The sequence below is a fragment of the Dryas octopetala genome, chromosome 4 (assembly GCF_963921425.1).
Source record: "Dryas octopetala chromosome 4, drDryOcto1.1, whole genome shotgun sequence".
Taxonomy (NCBI): domain Eukaryota; kingdom Viridiplantae; phylum Streptophyta; class Magnoliopsida; order Rosales; family Rosaceae; genus Dryas; species Dryas octopetala.
The window spans coordinates 23,531,512-23,550,660 of NC_141369.1; the positions used below are offsets into that span (position 1 = coordinate 23,531,512).

Here is a 19,149-nt window from a genome sequence, read left to right on the forward strand (position 1 = left end):
CTTGAATACCTTTTCTTTCAAGCTGATTGTGAAAGCACAAATTTTACCTATGGATCATGACATTGTATCAAAGCAAATTTAATATCGGATTGAAACCTATTTTAGATGATTTTTGAAACTTTTCTCCTTCACCACAAGTGACATGAGCCAATAAATAGATGAGCCACATCAACTCACGATCTTAAATGATTTCTAGTTTTGCACAATCAGTTATGTAAGAAATTTAAACTTCACAAATCCATACTCCTAAAAAAAGGTCATAACGTTGTTCTTTATTTTAAAAATGCAAAAAATTATTCATCAAACAAACTCAGAATTCATAACTAATTACACCTTGAAGCCAAAGACTCAAAATTAAAGGCTTAACATACAATCTTAAGCCCCCAGGACTTCAGTGAACTACATCATTACAAATTTCCCGAAATCGTTCATTAACAGAAGTGAAAAAGCCCAATCAAACCTGCACAAAACAAATCACAGAATTGAAACAACAAAATATCACAAACTGGAAACAACATAGAAGGTAAAACAATAACTTTACATATAGATCCGCTCATCAGCAAGATATTAGCAGCAACCTCAACAGAATTTAATAGGGGAAACAAGTGTCAAATTGGGCTGGTCATATGCAGTGAATCACAGTGACAAGTAGTGAGAAATAGTCAAGGTTCCACAAGTTCAGAGTTGAGTTTAGAATTCAATACATAATATGAATTGTCTTAATGGTTAAAAAAATTTGATAGACTTCTGTCATCACCAATGGGTAGGACTTCTTAGAGTTTAGTCTGTCACATGGTTGAATCTGGCAGAATTGGTCTTTCCAAATCGGCTTGTAAGGATCTTCTTTGTATGAGACATATAGTGCATGAAAGCAAATGTAGTGACCCAACTCAGAACTTAGTTTTGCAAAACCAATTTGTAAGGAAGGATGCCGAAGAGCTTATAGCCATGGACGAAGGACATTTGGGACACGACATCTTTCTAAGCATTCACATTAATCAATCACTAAGGTGCTAAATACAAGAAGCAGAAGAACAAAACATAAAAGGCTTAAAAATAGGATACAGTTGGATAGCTCCAGCAAAATCAAGAGCTAAACCCCATTTTAAAACCAGTAACATTCACTAGTGATTTTATGATTCAACAGTCTGCTTATAGAGGTTCTTAAGATATATAAATCTTGCCACAAAAGAAACTGAACTCTAAGATAAATTAAGCTAAATAATCATTATCAAGTGAAGGCATTTTCCCCAAAGTAGCCAACAATTAGGATTACTGAGCTATATGCTAAGTTGGTATTACAAAGTAAAAGGCATTTTAGGATTCTCAATATTTTCTAGGTCAAAAAATAGATAATCCATAAGATCAAAATTTTCAATTTATTTCTTTTGCCACGAGTTCTCCGCAACCAAACAAAGCATCATCCATGCCCATTAAACACAAAATAGATAAAATTTGCACACCCAACCAAAAACCCTAACAAAGAAATGGGAAAACAAATAGGCATAGTAGTCTAGTAGACAGGGTATAGCACCTGGAAACAAATCAATTCTACTGCTTGATTCAGTTCTGAAGCTCCATTACGCTCTTAATCTTGGGAGCATAGAGGGAGTAAACAACGACCTGTCGTTTGGCGACCTCGAGTTGAGCCTTGCCATCTGAGAACGCAGCGGAAACGGCAGACGGGTCCGAAAGATTCTGATTCTGGCGAAACGCGTCGATGGTTCTGCGTTTTGTGTACTCTCTGATGTTGTAGTCGGTGAACTTGCGAGCCACTAGAAGAAAGGAGCGGAACAGCGACAGCACCTCCGCTCTCGAAGGAGCTCCAGCCGCTATACGCATCGCGCCTCTATGCCTTTGCTGCAACTGCTCTAGAAAGAACGAGAGACTGCAAGAGAGATTGTCAAAGTTTGCGGCTTTCGTTAATCAACTTCCCAATACTTGCGGGATTAAACGCAACGTTTTATTTCTGGGTTATTTAGCAATGTCCTCTAAATTAACACATGTGTCTTATTTTGCCCCGTAAATTTTAGTTTGTCTCATTTTGCATTCTAAATTTTACTTTGTTTCATTTTGCTCTAATTCGTTAACTATGTTAACTTGTCTGTCTTTCATGCCGAAAGCGCTTATAAATGGCAAATTAATTTTTGAATTTTTTTTAGAGTTTAGGGTTTATAGTATAATCTTTTAAATTTATGGCTAAAGTTTTAAAATCTTAAATATGAAGTCATAAAATCTAAACTCTAAATGTTTAATTCTTAACAATACTACATAATTCAACAAATATAATGCTACAAAAGTTACAATTATAACAAAATAAAATTTAATTATTTACATATTACATTTAACAAAATAAAGTGTAAAAATTACATATCACGTCAGAAAAAAATTTAATTTTAAACCACTTCTTATAGCTTTTTGATTAAAGGGGATGAAGGAAGGTTCAAACCCGATTGTGTAGAGGAAACTTTTGTCTCCTACCAACTAGGCCAGCCCTAAATCCCTAATTCATATAAACTTACTTTTTGCTAATTTACTTTTTTTGCCAAAGACAGTTCTAAACGCACCGTCTCATGGTCCAAACCAAATAAAACCGACCGTTTGCTTTCAAATAAGCGCCAATTGACTTGATGAACGGCCCATCTCAAGCTTTTACCAATGCCAAGCACGTCCTCACCGCCACCGCAGCCACTCGATCCCTCACTAAAACTAAACAATTCCATGCCCACACCATCACATCAGGCTTACTGTCACCCCACATCCGCTCAAACCTTGCAAAATCTTATGCTCTATGTAGTCACGTCACATATGCACGTAAGTTATTCGATGAATTGTCTGACAGGAACTCGTTTTTATACAACACCATGATAAGAATGTATGTATGCAATGGTTTACCATATGAGGCACTTAACGTGTTTGTTCAAATGCTCGCTTTAAGGCAGTGCTGCCCGGATAAATTTACGTATACTGTTGTTATTAAGGCATGTAGTGACTTGTCGTTGGTGGGTGTTGGTCTTGTCGTTCACGGACGAACAGTGGTTGGTGGGTTTGCTTTTGACACATTTGTTCAGAATTCTTTGCTGGCAATGTATATGAGTTGTGGGGAAAAGGAAGCAGCGACAAGGGTTTTTGATGCAATGGAGGAACGAAGTGTGGTGTCTTGGAATACCATGATTAGTGGGTACTTTCGGAATGGGTGTGCCAAGGAATCTTTGAATGTTTTTGATTGGATGATGAATGTGGGTGTAGAGCCTGATTGTGCCACTGTGGTTTCTGTGTTGCCGGCTATTGGTTCCTTGAAGGAGATGGTGTTGGGAAGACGAGTCCATGCCTTTGTAGAAGAGAAGGGTTTGGGGAAGAAGATAGCACTGAGGAATGCATTGGTGGATATGTATGTGAAGTGTGGTAGCATGAGTGATGCACGATTAGTTTTTGATAACATGAGTGAGAGAGATGTGGTGACATGGACGACTATGATCAATGGTTACATTTTAAATGGTGATGCAAGAGGTGCATTGGCGCTTTGTTGGCTGATGCAGTGTGAAGGTGTAAACCCCAATTTTGTAACAATTGCTTCTCTTCTTTCAGCCTGTGGGAGCTTGCGTCAATCAAAGCATGGACGGTGCTTGCATGGGTGGGCTATTAGGCGAAAGCTTGAATCCGATGTTATGGTGGAGACTGCTTTAATTGACATGTACGCAAAAAGCAACCGTGTTGACGATAGCTTTCAAGTGTTTGCAAAGACTTCAAAAAAGAGAAGAGTTCCCTGGAATGCAATTATCTCCGGCTGCATTCATAATAAGCTGGAGAGAGAAGCAATAGAACTTTTCAAACAGATGCTAATGGAAGCAATACAACCCGATGAAGCAACCTTGAACAGTCTTCTTCCTGCGTATTCCAATCTTGCTGATTTGCACCAAGCAATGAATTTACATGGTTACCTAGTAAGATCTGGGTTTCTTTCAAGCATTGAAGTTACTACTGGTTTGGTTGATTCATACTCGAAGTGTGGAAGTTTAGAATATGGCCATAAGATTTTTAATGGAATCCCAGAAAAGAACAGGGATATTATCCTATGGAGTGTGATAATAGCTGGTTATGGAATGCATGGCCACGGTGATGTTGCTGTTTCACTTTTCTATCAGATGGTTCAATCTGGGGTGAGACCAAATGATGTCACTTTTACCTCTGTTTTGCATGCTTGCGGCCATGCGGGTTTGGTGGATGAGGGATTGCGATTGTTCAGATTCATGCTTGAAGATCGGAAAGCAAGTCCTCAGGCTGATCACTACACATGCATTGTTGATCTTCTTGGTCGTGCAGGTCGGTTAGTTGAAGCTTATGATCTGATTAAGAAAATGCCATTTCAGCCTACACATGCTATTTGGGGTGCACTTCTTGGTGCGTGTGTGATACATGAGAATGTTGAACTGGGAGAGGTGGCTGCTAAGTGGCTTTTTGAGCTTGAACCAGAAAACACAGGAAATTATGTATTGATGGCTAAAATTTATGCTGCAGTGGGAAGGTGGAAAGATGCAGAAAATGTGAGATATATGATGAACGAAATTGGAATAAGAAAAACACCAGCCCACAGTCTGGTTGAAGTCAGAAATATGTGAGCTGAGCATAAACTGATAGTTCCTTTGTTTTAGGTGGATGAAAATCTCAACTTCAACTAGAGCATCCCTTCGAAATAGAAACTTGTAATCAAAGTAGAGTCTCATACATGAAACAATTGGGTCGAACACTTAATTCGATGGAGCAATGGGATGTCCTTTCAAAGAGTTCATATATCTCTGTTATAAATTAAATAAAATCATTGGGGCATTTTTATGCGGGGGAACATAGAAGGGGCCAAATTGGGCCATGGCCCCCGCAAACTTTTGGGGAAAAAAATTTCAATGTATCTTATAAAGAATATGTTAATGTGTTAGAGAATATGTATCACTTGTAAACCGTCTTTTTTTCTATTCTTATAATGAACATTATGGACGTTCTCTAACCATTCAAATGCTTAAGAGATTTCAAGTAGAAAAAAAAAAAATCAAGTACTCTACAAAAGGCATAAGAAAAAACACGCCAGCCTTATCTCGAATGGAAAACATACTTTCACTAAATAGCTTTAATAATGGGATTTCTTTTGTTTTAAGAACCACACACCTTCAAGCCCAATTTATTAATTTAAAGTCCTCTCAATCTAAATATTAATATAATACAACTATCCATAAACAAGTAAACATAAATTGAAAAAATAACCAAGTATAAAACAAAAAAGGAATTGGTTATTTATGTCAAATACAATTGGTAATGACACTTGGTGCAACAAATATGTAAAACCTAATTCCAACAATATTTTTTTAATGTGCTTATAATAAATAAACTCTAATTTTAGATACCTAGATGAATACTAAAATGCTTATAAATAAATGACAAGCATTGACGCTTTCCAAGTATTTCCTTAGAGGATCTCGAGCCGTGCCTTTGGGGCATCTCAAGTGATTCCTTAGAGCATCCTAAGTTATACATTGAGAATTTTAGTTCGTAACTTTAGTCATTTAAATTATTTTTACATTTATTCATTCCAAATTGTTCTCAGGAACTTCCCAAGTCATGTCTTAAAGCAACTCAAGTCGTGCTTTAGGGCATCTCAAGTCGTTCCTTAAGGCATCTCAAGTCGTACCTAGATAATTTCAGTTTATAACTTGAGTCATTTCAATTATTTATACCTAAATACATTCTAAATTGTTCTTAGGAACAACACAAGTCATGCATTGATGCTTTTCAAGTATTTTTTTAGAGGATCTCAAGTCGTGCCTTTGAGGTATGTCAAGTCGTTCCTTAAGACATCATAAGTCGTAAATTGAGAATTTCAGTTCTTAGTTTGAGTCATTTCAATTTTTATATATTTTTCATTTCAAATTGTTTATGGAAAGTAGAAACATTAAAAATCAAGTATCGACGCTTTTCAAGTATTTCCTCAACGGACTATAGAAAAAGTAGTTGAAGAGCCTTTGAGGAGGCTACACCAAAATATGTCTAACTTATAACTTATAAGAGAACAAGACCAAATTAAAGCTATCTACAACTACAACTTTATTGTAGTCAAATTGTTGATCAGATGAAATCTTACATGTCACAAATTGACAAAAACATTTGGGCATATAGGATGAAATCATGAAAGAGAGTGAATATAGTAATTACATCTGGATAAGTAGGGGTTTTCAAAAAATTTGTACACAAATTGCACATTGTGTTTTTGTAATCTCCACAAAGTCAATTTATATCTTCTGAGGCCTATTTTATTATGACTTTATTACACTTTATCCACCTGAATTTTTAGCTCAATCTCATTTCACCATTTAAACAAAAATTGTGTCAATTTATCACCTGAATTAAAAATTTGTTACAAAATACCACATATGGTTCATTTTGTCTAATTTTTTGTTAAAAATAAGGGTGTTTTGGTATTTTCAAGTTAGTTTTTTATTGTGTCAAAGTAGATAACGTGTAAAAAAACTATTTTTTTAACAATAGGAAATTTAAAAAGTCCAAAACACTCTTATTTTTAACAAAATTTTAAACAAAATGAGCCAGAGATGATATATTGTAACAAATTTTTAATCCATATAATAAATTGACACAATTTTTTTAAATGATAAAGTGAGATTGAACATAAATTTCAAGAGGTAGAATGTAAAAAAGTCTTTTATTATATCAGCTCATTTCCTACTACTAATATGTCATTGCCTTTTCCAATTTGAGATATGGGCCCGCATATTCTTTTGCTTTATTCTTCTGGTAAAGGCCCGCATATTCTTATGCAAGTGTACATGGTGTGGTCACCTTTTTGGGCCAGGTAAAGCTTTCAATTCAACAACATGGGGTATCAAATTTTGGTTATAAATTAACGATTTCATTAATTTATTTTTCTAATTACATGACACCCAATTGAAGCCTGCCAAAATAACATACATCACTACATCAGTCAACATTACATGTCTAATGTCTTGTTGGCTAAACCTTGATCAACCTTCCAACTGTTAAGAAAATAACAAAAGGTGATTGTGTCAAGTCGATTGTAATATGAGTGGGAAAGCTTGTCCCACTCGTTAGGACACAATACTTTTCTTCAGGCATGTGTAGATATTTAGGTGCTGGCTAAGCTACACATTTGCGGAGCTTGGCCTTTGTGGCTCAACCTCACATTGTCGCATTGAGCATTTGCAGGTACCCTGCAGACAAATAGAATGAAAATGGAATTATAACCGGATACAAGGTTTTAAGGTAAAGTCCAAATACGAACAATCACATGCAAATTATAAATTTGGGTGTATTTTGCTTTCATAAGAATTTAAACTCAAAATGTATCATAATTTAAATTTTACCACTAAACTATTTATACGAATTTATAATATTCAAATCATCCACTTTTCAATGTATATATTCATATATTTAGAACAATATTGTACATGGGTACGAAGAAATTGTTTGAAAAACATTTGGAACTATATTGTACAAACTTGTCATGCCAAGTTATCAGTCTCTCCCCCAAACCACCTGGCATGTATCAAAATCTGGCAACAACAAAATTTGCACTGCTGCAAAAGCTAGCAGCCTAGCACTACCAGTGTGACCCAACAAAACCACATGCCCACATAGTGCACCAAACATTAAAAAAGGCCCCCATGCCCCACAGATTTTTCTCAGTTTCATTTTAAGTAAATTTTGACCTGCATGCTTTCCATGTACTCTTTCTGCAATGGCATCAAGAACTAATCAAAGCTCATCTCATGCAGTCATGTGGTACAGTTTGCATTATTAAGAAGCTTCAATTCGCAGCCAATTATCAAATGAATTTTACTTTTCCTTGCATTCATAGACTGGCATTGCATGAGAAATGTGAGATTAATGCGTCATTGATGTGCAACTGCCCCATCACATTTTTTTCTTAATCACTGATATAGCTTATGTAGTTCTGTCATCTTTTACTTTATCTGGTAAAGTTTGATTTGCATAAGGCCATAAGCCAATCACTTTGCACATGTGATGTCTGATAATTATTCTCATTCAGAAATGTTAATGGCCGGCTCGGCCGACCACTTGACAATTTCAAATGTTCAACAAGATTCACAACTTGATCATTAGGCAGAAATTCATTTTAATTTAGAAAATTTTGGTTATATATATATTTATCTATTTCTTAAATGAATTCTTAAATGTAAAAAACTGTGAAAAAAACTTTTATAACATTATTCTATATATTTTATGTGTCTATGTCTCATCTTATAAAAAATATTCTCACTTTAATTCCTCTCTTGTGATTCTTGAATTTAGCAATATTTCGAGAACAAATAGTCCATAAAAAGGATATATTTATACTTTGAGGCAGAGTCATAATAAATGGTTCATGCTTGCCGGCCATAGTTTGAGTAATTGATCGCCCCACTGTATAGATAATTGATCGATCGATCGATACATGCACGACCTTGTGTGTCCCGACATTATAGATGTGTATCAATTTTCCCTTATGTTGTGCCAAAACGTATAAAGAATCTCACACAATTTGTTGACAGTTCCGTGCACTATTTGATCTTATTAATGACTAGTATTCAATAGCATGCAATGTAGACTTTTGTAAGTAACTTGAGCAAAAAAGTAATGACTTTTGTATCATTGTTTTGTTTGTCATATTTATTTTCTTGAGAAAATAGGTATAGCCCACCTCCCATCAACATTTGATGTGTCACTTTGTTAGGTCCAATAATGTGACATCATAACCAAAATGGAGCTATTCACGCTCCATCCATATATTTCCATACTCTTATATAAAAATGCAAATAACAACATTCACTCTATTCATACACTTTCACATAAATAAGATCTACAAGTAAAGTTAAAATATGAGTATTTAAGTGGTAAAAAAAAAATGAGTATTCAAATAAGCAAAGATGTTTAAAACGTTATATAATATAATACAAAAATGTACATTCTTGATATGAGATATAGCTTCAATAAGTGAGATTTTTCTTCTGCTTATAGCTTTCATAAAACAAGGGACATTGTTTATGCTATCCTAGTCCTACACTTGTCCGACAAATATAGTCATTATTTTATGTTCAATATTTTACCCTAGTAATTATATTTATTTTAAATACCCAAGTAATTATCTTAATCAACCAAATAAAATAAAAATCAACTGAAATTAACCACAAAAAATGCTTGCCCATAAACATAGGAGACTTGTATCTAAATTTAGCTTCAAATATCATCCCACTTTCTTCGTCCCCTACCACAACCTGAAAGGTCAAACCCCTCCACAATTCTCTCTCTTCAAGCCCAACACGGTTTTGAGTTTTGACTTAAAAAAATAAAATAAAAATAAAAAATTATATTATTTGCTTTCTAATTGCTTAATTAGTAATATTTTATTATTTTCCGGGAAAACGAAATTAGATCGGACCGATCGACCAATCAAAGAGGTCCTCACAAACTCGGTATGGAAAACTTTGCACAAAATCAAAAAACAAAAGGCAAAACCCCAATTTTCTCTCTCTTCATTCCCTCTCTCTCTCTCTCTCTTTCTCTTTCTCTCTTTCTCTGTCCCACTCTCTCTCTCCCCCCCTCTCTTTGATCCATGCTTCCCGACCCAGAAACCCAAATAGATTGTTTGGTTGAAATCTCGGATTAATTATCAAGGAAAAAGAAAAAAGAAGAAAACCCAAATAGACTGATTGTTTTTGTTTGAATCTCCAATGCGGTCTTCGAAAAGACCCCAAAGAAGCAAAGGTTTGAGAAAGACAGGAATTAGATCTGAATTATTATTAGGCAGCAGCGTTGAATCTTATTGTCGGTGGGGGATTGGAATTGGGGTTTGTGGGTTTGGATCTAATGGTGAGGGTATGGGTGGTGGTGGCATTAAGTTGGGGTGGGATTGCTAGGGTGGTGAAGAAGAAGGAGGAGGGGCTGCATAGACGACGATGCAGCTTCACTTCTCGCCTAGCATGAGAAGCATAACGATCTCGAGCAGCAATGGCTTTATTGACTTGATGAAGATCAAGGTCGCAGCTCGCCACATCTCTTATCGAACCGTTTTTCACACCATTCTAATCCTCGCTTTCTTATTGCCCTTTGTGTTCATTCTCACCGCTGTTGTTACTCTCGAAGGTGTCAACAAGTGTTCCTCATTTGGTACTCTTTTTATTTTTGTTTCTTCGATTCCCAATTGCTGTTTCAATCCCCAATTTTTTTTTTTTAATGTTTTCTGGTTTTGTTTGTGTGATATTGGTTTGTTGCATTTGATGGATCTTGACTTGCCCATTTGATGGTATTTGTTTGTTATTGATTGGTTTAGTTAACTGGGTTTATTTGATTCACATCGAAATCTAAAAAAACTCAAATTCTGATTATTGGGTTTACAGGCATTCGATTTGTTTTCACAATTTGATTATACTGGAATTTTACGCCATTGGGTTGGTTTGTTGATCTAGTTCTAGAGTGTATCTTATATTTGGTGAGATTTGAAGTGAAACAATTATTCGTGGGTTTTGATTATGCTGAGTGGTTTTATATGAAATATGAAATGAGATTTACAATATTCTTGTTACGAATTTTATAAAATCTTCATCACCGATTTCATATATGAAATGCACGTTCAAGCATTTTGTGAATTCAATGTCTGAACTGGAACCATCTGCTTGGTTTACCAAAACTGAAATTAACAGAATGGCTGCTATGCTTGACGCCATATTCATTATGTCTTCGAGGATTTTTGGAATGGGCTAGGTATCCCTGATAAGTTTATTGTTAATTATGATTTCTAGGTCTTTCTATGCTGTAGTTCTTTAAGTTTGCCATCCCTATCAATGGATCTATGTTCTTTTCTCTTGTTTTGTGATACTGTAACCTTATAGAATCTTTTAGTTTCTATTGTTGGTTCTCTGGTTTTATAGATCATCAATTTAACAATGTGTTTGTATAACTTTGTGTTTGCTTTTTATGCCTGCTTTTATCATCCTAATGTTTCTTAGATCATGGCCCACATTTTTTTTTTGTAATGCTTAAATATTGAATTATGATTTTATTGTTGCTTTACTCCCATGCTTCAGATTGTTTAGGTAGGCGCTTGGGACCAAGACTTCTGGGTAGGGTTGATGAATCAGGGGTAATTAATTTTTTTCCAGATGCTGTAATTTTTTTTTCCTAGACTACATTAACCCATTTTATGTTTAAGTTTTGATTTTGGTCAACAAATCTATTTTGTTATTATCTGAGCTATATCCTTGTGGTTGTAATGATGGCACAGCAGAGACTGGTTAGAGACTTTTACAAGATTCTAAACCAAGTGAACACTGAAGAAATCCCAGCTGGTCTAAAGCTGCCAGATTCATTTAATCAACTTGTTTCTGAAATGAAGAACAACCAGTATGATGCAAGGACCTTTGCTTTCATGTTAAGAGCAATGGTATGTTGTGTGTTTGAAAAAAAAAAAGACATAGTTTACTTCATGTTTTGTATAGTTCATTATTTTTTATTTGGGGGAGTGGGAGTGGCTGTTCTTCGTAATATGGTCACTGTTCTTTATCGCACCTCATTATTGCACAGAGGACTGGTGGGGAGGGTGATGTATGTGTGCCTGCACACACACAGAAAGTGCACCATTAAACATAATCTCTAACTCCACCCCTCTCAGAAAAAAAAGAAAAGAAAAAAAGAATCCTTGGTAACTGTCGGAACATTTTAAAAATATTTCTGTGTTTCTTTGTGTAGATGGAGAATTTTGAAAGGGAAATCAGAGAGTCAAAGTTTGCAGAGTTGATGAACAAACACTTCGCAGCAAGTTCTGTACCTAAAGGCATCCACTGCCTTTCTCTGCGATTGACTGATGAATATTCATCCAATGCTCACGCTCGCAAACAATTGCCTCCTCCAGAGTTACTGCCATTGCTCTCTGACAACTCTTACCACCACTTTATCCTATCAACTGATAACATTCTGGCTGCTTCAGTTGTTGTTGCTTCTGCTGTCCAGTCATCTCTGAAACCTGAAAAGATAGTCTTCCATGTCATTACTGACAAGAAAACTTATGCTGGTATGCACTCATGGTTTGCACTAAACCCCGTCTCCCCTGCTATTGTTGAAGTGAAAGGCGTGCACCAGTTTGATTGGTTAACAAGAGAAAATGTCCCAGTCCTTGAAGCTGTAGAAAATCAAAATGGGATCAGGAATTATTACCATGGGAATCATCTTGCAGGAGCCAATCTTAGTGCTACAACTCCACGAACATTCGCATCAAAATTGCAGGCTAGAAGTCCAAAATACATATCCTTACTCAACCATCTTCGCATATATTTGCCTGAGGTACTCTCTCCCCTAATTTAGAGATGCGGAGTCCATGATAACTTGGAATTTTTTCCATATGGAATTAATTGATGATTCTTAATATTAAAGAGGTTTCTGTCTGGGGTTCATCTCTGTTAGAAATGCCCCCCCCCCCCCAACCTTCAATTCAGACCAGTGATGATACACAAATCTCATTTTCATTAGTCAGCCCAATCTGACTGTGTTACTAGTTTCTTTCAGGTCAAAAATATTGAAAACTTTTAGCTTAGTAAATTTTTTCATTGGCCTATCATACATAGTAATTAGATTGTGGAAAGCAATTCATGATCATGAATTAGTAGGATTCTTTATAATGGGTGGTTTAGTATAGATAACGGAACATAAACTATTGTTGCTGTTTGTGTGGATGTGGTGGGGCTTTTTATTAAACAATTGGGACTTCTCCCCCCCCCCCCCTTCTGGAATCTGATAGCAATGCTTATTTTGTAATTTTTTATATTTTTTTTTTTACTTTAATTATGTAAAGTGAGTGTGCTGATCATGTATATTGTACAGCTATTTCCAAACCTTGAGAAGGTGGTTTTCCTAGACGATGATATTGTGATTCAGAGAGATTTATCGCCACTTTGGGAAATTGACCTTGGGGGAAAGGTCAATGGAGCTGTTGAAACTTGTAGAGGTGAAGATGAGTGGGTAATGTCCAAGCGATTCAGGAACTACTTCAATTTTTCTCATCCCCTTGTAGCAAAGAATTTGGACCCTGAAGAATGTGCATGGGCTTATGGAATGAATATTTTTGATCTAAGTGCCTGGAGAAAGACAAATATACGAGAAACTTACCATTCATGGCTGAAAGAGGTAAAATTGAAGTATTCAAGCTTCTCTTACACACATGGGTTTTTGTTCATCCTTTTCATTTCCTCATAGAATGATAAAGCTCGGTAAATTTTGGAAATTCAACAACGTTCTAACTTGTGATGTAGGATAAACCTTCAGTATCGGTTTTTTATTTTATTTTTTAAATTCAGTTTTTTTCCATGCCATCTTCAACTGTATTTTATTACCTCTTGAAATTCAATTATTTGTTCATCCTTTTCATTACATATGCACTGCTGCAATTTATATTGATTAGTTTTCCTATGCAGAATCTGAGGTCAAACCTGACAATGTGGAAGCTTGGTACCCTACCACCCGCTTTAATTGCCTTTAAAGGTCATGTTCACCCAATTGACCCATCATGGCATATGCTTGGATTGGGTTATCAAAATAAAACCAACATTGAAAGTGTTCAAAAGGCTGCGGTTATCCACTATAATGGGCAGTCAAAACCATGGTTGCAGATTGGTTTTGAGCATCTTCGGCCATTTTGGACCAAGTATGTCAACTACTCCAATGATTTTGTTAGGAACTGCCACATCATGGAGTCATAGTTGATGATCTGGAGGAGTTAAAAACAGGAGATGGGACAGGAAATGACAAAGTGATACAGGATTCATGAAGTTTTTTGCAGCTCGAAACTTTTCGAGATCTATTTGAGAAGACAGGAAGAAAATTCACCAATAGGGTGAAACTTCCCAGTTCCAGAATCACTGTCATCCCCTGAAATTCTGCAGACAATGACCAGCATCGTTATCACTGCATGAGATTCATTCTTTCATTCTGTAACATAGTAATCTGTCCTCATTTTTTTGGTTCGAAGAAGGATAGTATTATTGGTCTTCCTGGAGGAGGTTTTGCTTGATTTCTTAGCACATATATCAGAATAAAGTGAAATTCAGAAGATGACAAGTGCCTATGTCAATACCATCATACTGGTTGGTGTAGGGAAGAGAAAGGCTAGGACAAGTCTTTTGTGAGGCTCTCTCCCATTAGCCCAGATATGTTTTTTTCATTTCAATTTTTCTTTCTTAAAATCTTTTCTTGTCTTCATTTTTGTTAGTACCCATTTCTTTCCTCTTTTATTTGATATCATGATGTTGAACTTTAGGAGTAGATCATGGACATTGCTCTGTTACAGGTCCCATTGAATTGGGGAGCTTTTTAGGTTATATTACGTTATTTGTTTATGTACTGTTCACGATAGACATTTAAAATGTGCAGATTATAAATTCTTTTTCCCGGATTTTATTGTTTGTGTACTGGTATTTCAAATTTCTAAATTCTAGCGGTTCTCATTGCCTGTGTGCCACTGTTGTGCCTTAATTGTGTTAGTACCTGTAGTTTGGTATCCTTAATTTTTCTTGGTTATTTGTCGGTCATCTTGAAGATTTGAGTGATTAATGTAAGCCTAAAGGGTTCAACTCTGGCAACCAACAAAGGGTTTACAATTTGACGGGTCATATTTAATAATTTGAACATATTAGGAGATATTAATAACTTAATCCCATCAACAAGAGATTCTCTAAGAACTATTTTCTTTTTTTAATAAAAGATTTTGCCTAGTGGAATTTTATTAGTTGATGATGACAAGAAACCCATCTGACAAATTTGATATTTTGCAGTTTGCATTAAACGACCAAATGTGGTAGTTCCTGATATTTCAATGTGTGTGGCATTTCCTTGTGCTAGACACCATTCCTAATTAACAAAAGCTGGCCCACATTTGATTGGACCCTCTTGGCAGATTGCTTTCCCTTAATAAAATAACAATGAATTTAGTAGCACTTAGTCGTATTTTTATAAACAATGAATTAGTTGATTGTTCCAAAGCTTTAAAAATTTTAAATGGAAGAATCTGAAAGGTTTTTGGACATACATGTCATGGTGTTAACCACCCACCTAACCAATGATTCATACACCAAAGTACATTGTATTTCAGTATAAGGAATTGTACAAGGCATGTAGGTATGTACTACACATTCATTATGGGTAGGTTCAGAGGCTCATTGATGACAATATAGAAAAGTATACCATAGGAATACGTATGACATATATAGACACATATTCAACCTTCGGATGTTGATGAATTTCTTTTTTACTATAAAGGTATATATTTTTTCATGATTAAATCAGTTTGTACGTTTTAAAGTTTCTGTATCATATACTTAAATTATGATATAGAATTCCAAACAATGGTATGGAAAGTACCACTTGCATCCTGCTCATTAGTTATATTACAAAAGGCCGAGGCGAAAGTAGAATGTTATGTATGCTTGTCGTCCTCCATCAATAATCAGCCATTAACCATCAACCATCAACTTGTGGTGAAGACGTGGGATGAGATAATTCAGATTAATAATTTTATTGACAGATATCAGATAACGACCATTCTCCCACTACCTCTTCAATATTGGGCCGCCAGTGCATCCTGCTCTGTACCCTTTTCATTTTTCTCACTTTCCTTCTCTCTTCTAATCTTTTAGAAGGATTAAAAAAAAGGAAAAAATAAAAAATAAAGCCTAACACACAAAAGGACTGGGTCTCAAAGAATGTTAATCGTTGGATGATGAACAAGAACCAAAGGCTATGATGATGATGATGCATGCACATGCAAATACAAGTAGGTGTCTGTCTGATTAAGACAATGGAAGTTGGCATTTAACCTCAAAAGAAAGTGAAAATAAAAATAAAAATAAAAATAATATATATATATATATATATATAAGACATTGGAATTGGAAATTAGCAAAAGCCAAAAGGGTCACACTTAAAAAGAGACAGAAAATATGTCCATTTCCATTTCCTTAGGAGATTGCAATGAGAAGGCAAGAATGAAGTCATTGACCACAGATTTAGAAGACTTTGAAAACTCCGAAACAGCCTCGTTTGTCCTCCGGGAGCTTCTTCTTATTATTTGATCTCTTCCTCTGAGTCTGACTCACCATATTATTTATTACACAACTAAATCATCGCATCGACTTCTTCTTCTCGCTTGGATTTCTGAACCCCACTTTTCACTCTTCAAAAAGAGAACAACCCCAGATCAGTTTCACAGCCAAGTAAGACAAAACCCAAGTTATTCCATTTTTCACTGTTTGCTTTCTTCTGTGGGTGCTCAAGAGACGACCCAGTTTACGATTCGGGTTCTTTTTTGGGTTCTAGTAACACCCATTTCAAGCTTTGCTGATTTCATGGATGCTAACAGCTAAATCATAGCTGTCAGTGACTTTCCTTGTTATCTGCGTGTTGGTGTGTCACTGTGTTATAAACTTCCGCGCTTTCCTTTTATGTGTGCTCATTTCAATACACTACTCCGCCTTCATAGCTTAAAGCGTTTACCTTTTTTTGAATTAGTTTCCCTTCTAAGCTTGATGCAAATTTGTATAGTTTATAGTGTTTCCTTATTTATATTCATTTTTGAGATCCAATTCGAGAATTCCGTGTATTGATTGCCTGTAGCAAAACCCAATATATTGGGCTTTCAATTCATTCAAACAAGTAGGAATCTTTGAATTTCTGAAGTTCTTGAAGATGGCTGGGGTTCAAGATCAATTGGAGATCAAGTTTCGGTTGACTGATGGATCAGATATTGGCCCCAAAAGTTTTCCTGCTGCTACAACCGTTGTAACCTTGAAAGAAAGCATTCTTGCGCAATGGCCTAAAGGTTGGTTTTTGTTTCTTCTTTGTGTTCTTGGTGTTCTCTGTTCTATTTTAGACTTTTTCTCTGAAGTGATACCTTAACCAGACTAGGATCTAATAATAAAGTCTCTATGGAATTGTCTTATAAATACTTGACTCTCTGAATATGTTATTGCAGTTAGATTTGTTGTTAGCATTGGGTGTGCTTTTTTTCTTTTATCGGAAATTTAGGGAATTTGAGGGTGACAGTTGATTACATTGAAGTCATGTTTGTTTGAACAGTCATGCCAGTGCTGAAAAGCACCCTATACGTGCTTATGTTAGATGGGTTAATGATCAAGGACATGTATCTTTCCTTTTTCGGGCACTCTTTTTGGACGTGTTAAATCTCAGTGGAACTGAAATTATTTCTATGACAGTCAAGTTAACTGGCTTTGTACTTTACTGCCACTTGCACTTGGTATCTGATACGATTATTATTGGCAATATGGAGCCTGACCTAAGAGCATTAGATATCATGAAACAATGACAGACTATTAAATTTATAAATTCCAGATTTTTCCATGCTTTTTAATCTCTCTTAATTACCATCAGAGGATCTCTTTGTCAAATTTGTTTCCAGGCATGAATTTTTTGTTACTTGTTTAATGTATTTGCGCTAATTGAGCATAATGCTATTGTTTTGAACAGAGAAGGATAATGGTCCAAGGACTGTTAAAGATGTCAAGCTAATAAGTGCAGGAAGAATATTAGAGAACAACAGAACAGTTGGGGAGTGTCGAAGCCCATTATGTGATGTCCCTGGCGGAGTTACAACTATGCATGTCGTTGTTCAACCACCTTCATTGGAGAAAGGTTCAAGTATATTCTGAGAATTACTAAAAACTATTGCCAAAGTTTTCTATGCAAACAAGATATTTTTCTTTCTTCTTTTCCCTTCAAAGTCTCAAAGAAGATACAGTCCTTGTCCTTTGCTGCTTTTAGTAAAAAACTTTGATGAAAGGAAAATACATGTTCCATCTGGTTTGAACAGTATATGGATTCCTTCTTGGTTATTTGATTGCCAAAATAAGCAGTTTCTTAGTTAATAGAAATCATATTCATAACATCAAGAGGATGCTATTTCCTCTTTATTTGTATTATTTTTCTTTTCCTTTTTATGTGTGATTATCACTTTTGTGATGATCCCATCTTTCTAAACCATATTCTATTATGAGAGGTGTATGAATTTGATGGAAATGAAAAAGACAAGGTGATAATAGATTTTTGTGAGGTTTGCAAATACTTTCTAATCTCACAATAAGTCATGTAAAAGCCTGCAATTTTATTATTAGCCACCTCCTGAATAGGAAAAGCACCAAAAGAAGGCCTGCAGCCCTGCATCATTTAACTACTTGCTCTGACCCTTTTCAATTTTCATGACTAGTAGAGATAATTTTGTTTTTATGCTTCTGTATGATCCCTAATTAAATGTGTATCCTTTATCTGTAACAGAGAAGAAACTGACAAGCGAACCAAAGCAGAACAAGTGCGTCTGTGTCATATTATGATTTTTGCAGTTCAAATAGTGGGGATAACATCCATTTTAGGTGGGTGTATACATTGCTATCCCTTTCGTTGGTAATCTCTCTTGTACCTCTAAATTTTGTTGTATCTATCTTTACATTGTGTTTCTCTTCATATTTGACTATAGGTAAAGAGAGTTGGAGCTAGTAAAGAAAATGAAGTTTCTGATGGATTCAACTCCATTGGAATTATGCAGGCTTGTCATGTGTCATGGTTTGGTGCAGGTCCATCATACTGTCTGTCGTTGAGTCCATTAGACTATGCTACATCATTCAACCATATCTAAGATTTTTGTGTAAAGAGTTCATGTGGTACCTACTGCATTTGTTTTCAAATTTTACATTTGAAGTTGTTTCATACTTTCATTCACCATGTATAATATTGTGGGAATCATATTTTGTCAGAAAGGAATTGCCAAAGCTCTTGACTGAGTTGCCACAGTGCTACATTATACACTTCATGACATGATCATCACAATGGGATTTGCTTGATGCAAGATTAAGCTAATGTGGATCTACTTTAATGGGTTATTCTAAGTGAATATTCAAGGTGTGGTCCAACAATTTGCCATGCCTCCTGAACTTAGGTGATGAGCAACTAAGCGAGTGTTTGGTTTAGGTAGAGATCTTAAGCTTATTCCTGATAAATTTGAGAAGTGAAGAATTTTGTCATCATGTAAGGCAAACCATGGAGGAGGAGGTGGCTCAAGCTCAAAGATCTTATGTT

The 19,149-nt window shown here is 35.5% G+C and overlaps 4 protein-coding genes across 6 annotated transcripts; 3 read left to right on the forward strand and 1 right to left on the reverse strand.

Moving 5' to 3' along the window:
* Positions 1-255: 255 nt before the first annotated feature.
* LOC147288492 (uncharacterized) lies at positions 256-1,921 on the reverse strand. Its single transcript, XM_086239044.1, has 2 exons — positions 1,535-1,921; positions 256-460 (listed from the first exon to the last, which is right to left on the reverse strand). Exon 1 carries the CDS (start codon positions 1,840-1,842, stop codon positions 1,564-1,566), a length of 279 nt encoding a protein of 92 aa, XP_086095170.1. The 5' UTR covers positions 1,843-1,921; the 3' UTR covers positions 256-460; positions 1,535-1,563.
* A 679-nt stretch (positions 1,922-2,600) lies between these two features.
* LOC147288493 (Tetratricopeptide repeat (TPR)-like superfamily protein) lies at positions 2,601-4,840 on the forward strand. The gene has a single exon (XM_086242117.1). The coding sequence runs from the start codon at positions 2,631-2,633 to the stop codon at positions 4,617-4,619; it is 1,989 nt and encodes a 662-aa protein (XP_086098243.1). The 5' UTR covers positions 2,601-2,630; the 3' UTR covers positions 4,620-4,840.
* A 5,001-nt stretch (positions 4,841-9,841) lies between these two features.
* On the forward strand, positions 9,842-14,464 carry LOC147288494 (putative galacturonosyltransferase 14). Of its 2 annotated transcripts, none has more exons than XM_086240599.1 (6): positions 9,842-10,188; positions 11,106-11,161; positions 11,303-11,461; positions 11,767-12,357; positions 12,895-13,197; positions 13,485-14,464. In XM_086240599.1, exons 1-6 carry the CDS (start codon positions 9,978-9,980, stop codon positions 13,767-13,769), a joined length of 1,605 nt encoding a protein of 534 aa, XP_086096725.1. In that variant the 5' UTR covers positions 9,842-9,977; the 3' UTR covers positions 13,770-14,464. The 2 variants fall into 2 exon arrangements, with proteins under 2 accessions (XP_086096725.1, XP_086096727.1); XM_086240601.1 differs by having other exon boundaries at positions 9,843-10,188; positions 11,306-11,461.
* A 1,515-nt stretch (positions 14,465-15,979) lies between these two features.
* On the forward strand, positions 15,980-18,883 carry LOC147288495 (membrane-anchored ubiquitin-fold protein 1-like). Of its 2 annotated transcripts, XM_086239030.1 has the most exons (5): positions 15,980-16,277; positions 16,678-16,882; positions 17,548-17,712; positions 18,352-18,446; positions 18,551-18,883. In XM_086239030.1, exons 2-4 carry the CDS (start codon positions 16,750-16,752, stop codon positions 18,405-18,407), a joined length of 354 nt encoding a protein of 117 aa, XP_086095156.1. In that variant the 5' UTR covers positions 15,980-16,277; positions 16,678-16,749; the 3' UTR covers positions 18,408-18,446; positions 18,551-18,883. The 2 variants fall into 2 exon arrangements, with proteins under 2 accessions (XP_086095156.1, XP_086095155.1); XM_086239029.1 differs by having other exon boundaries at positions 15,980-16,882.
* The last annotated feature ends 266 nt before the right edge of the window (positions 18,884-19,149 follow it).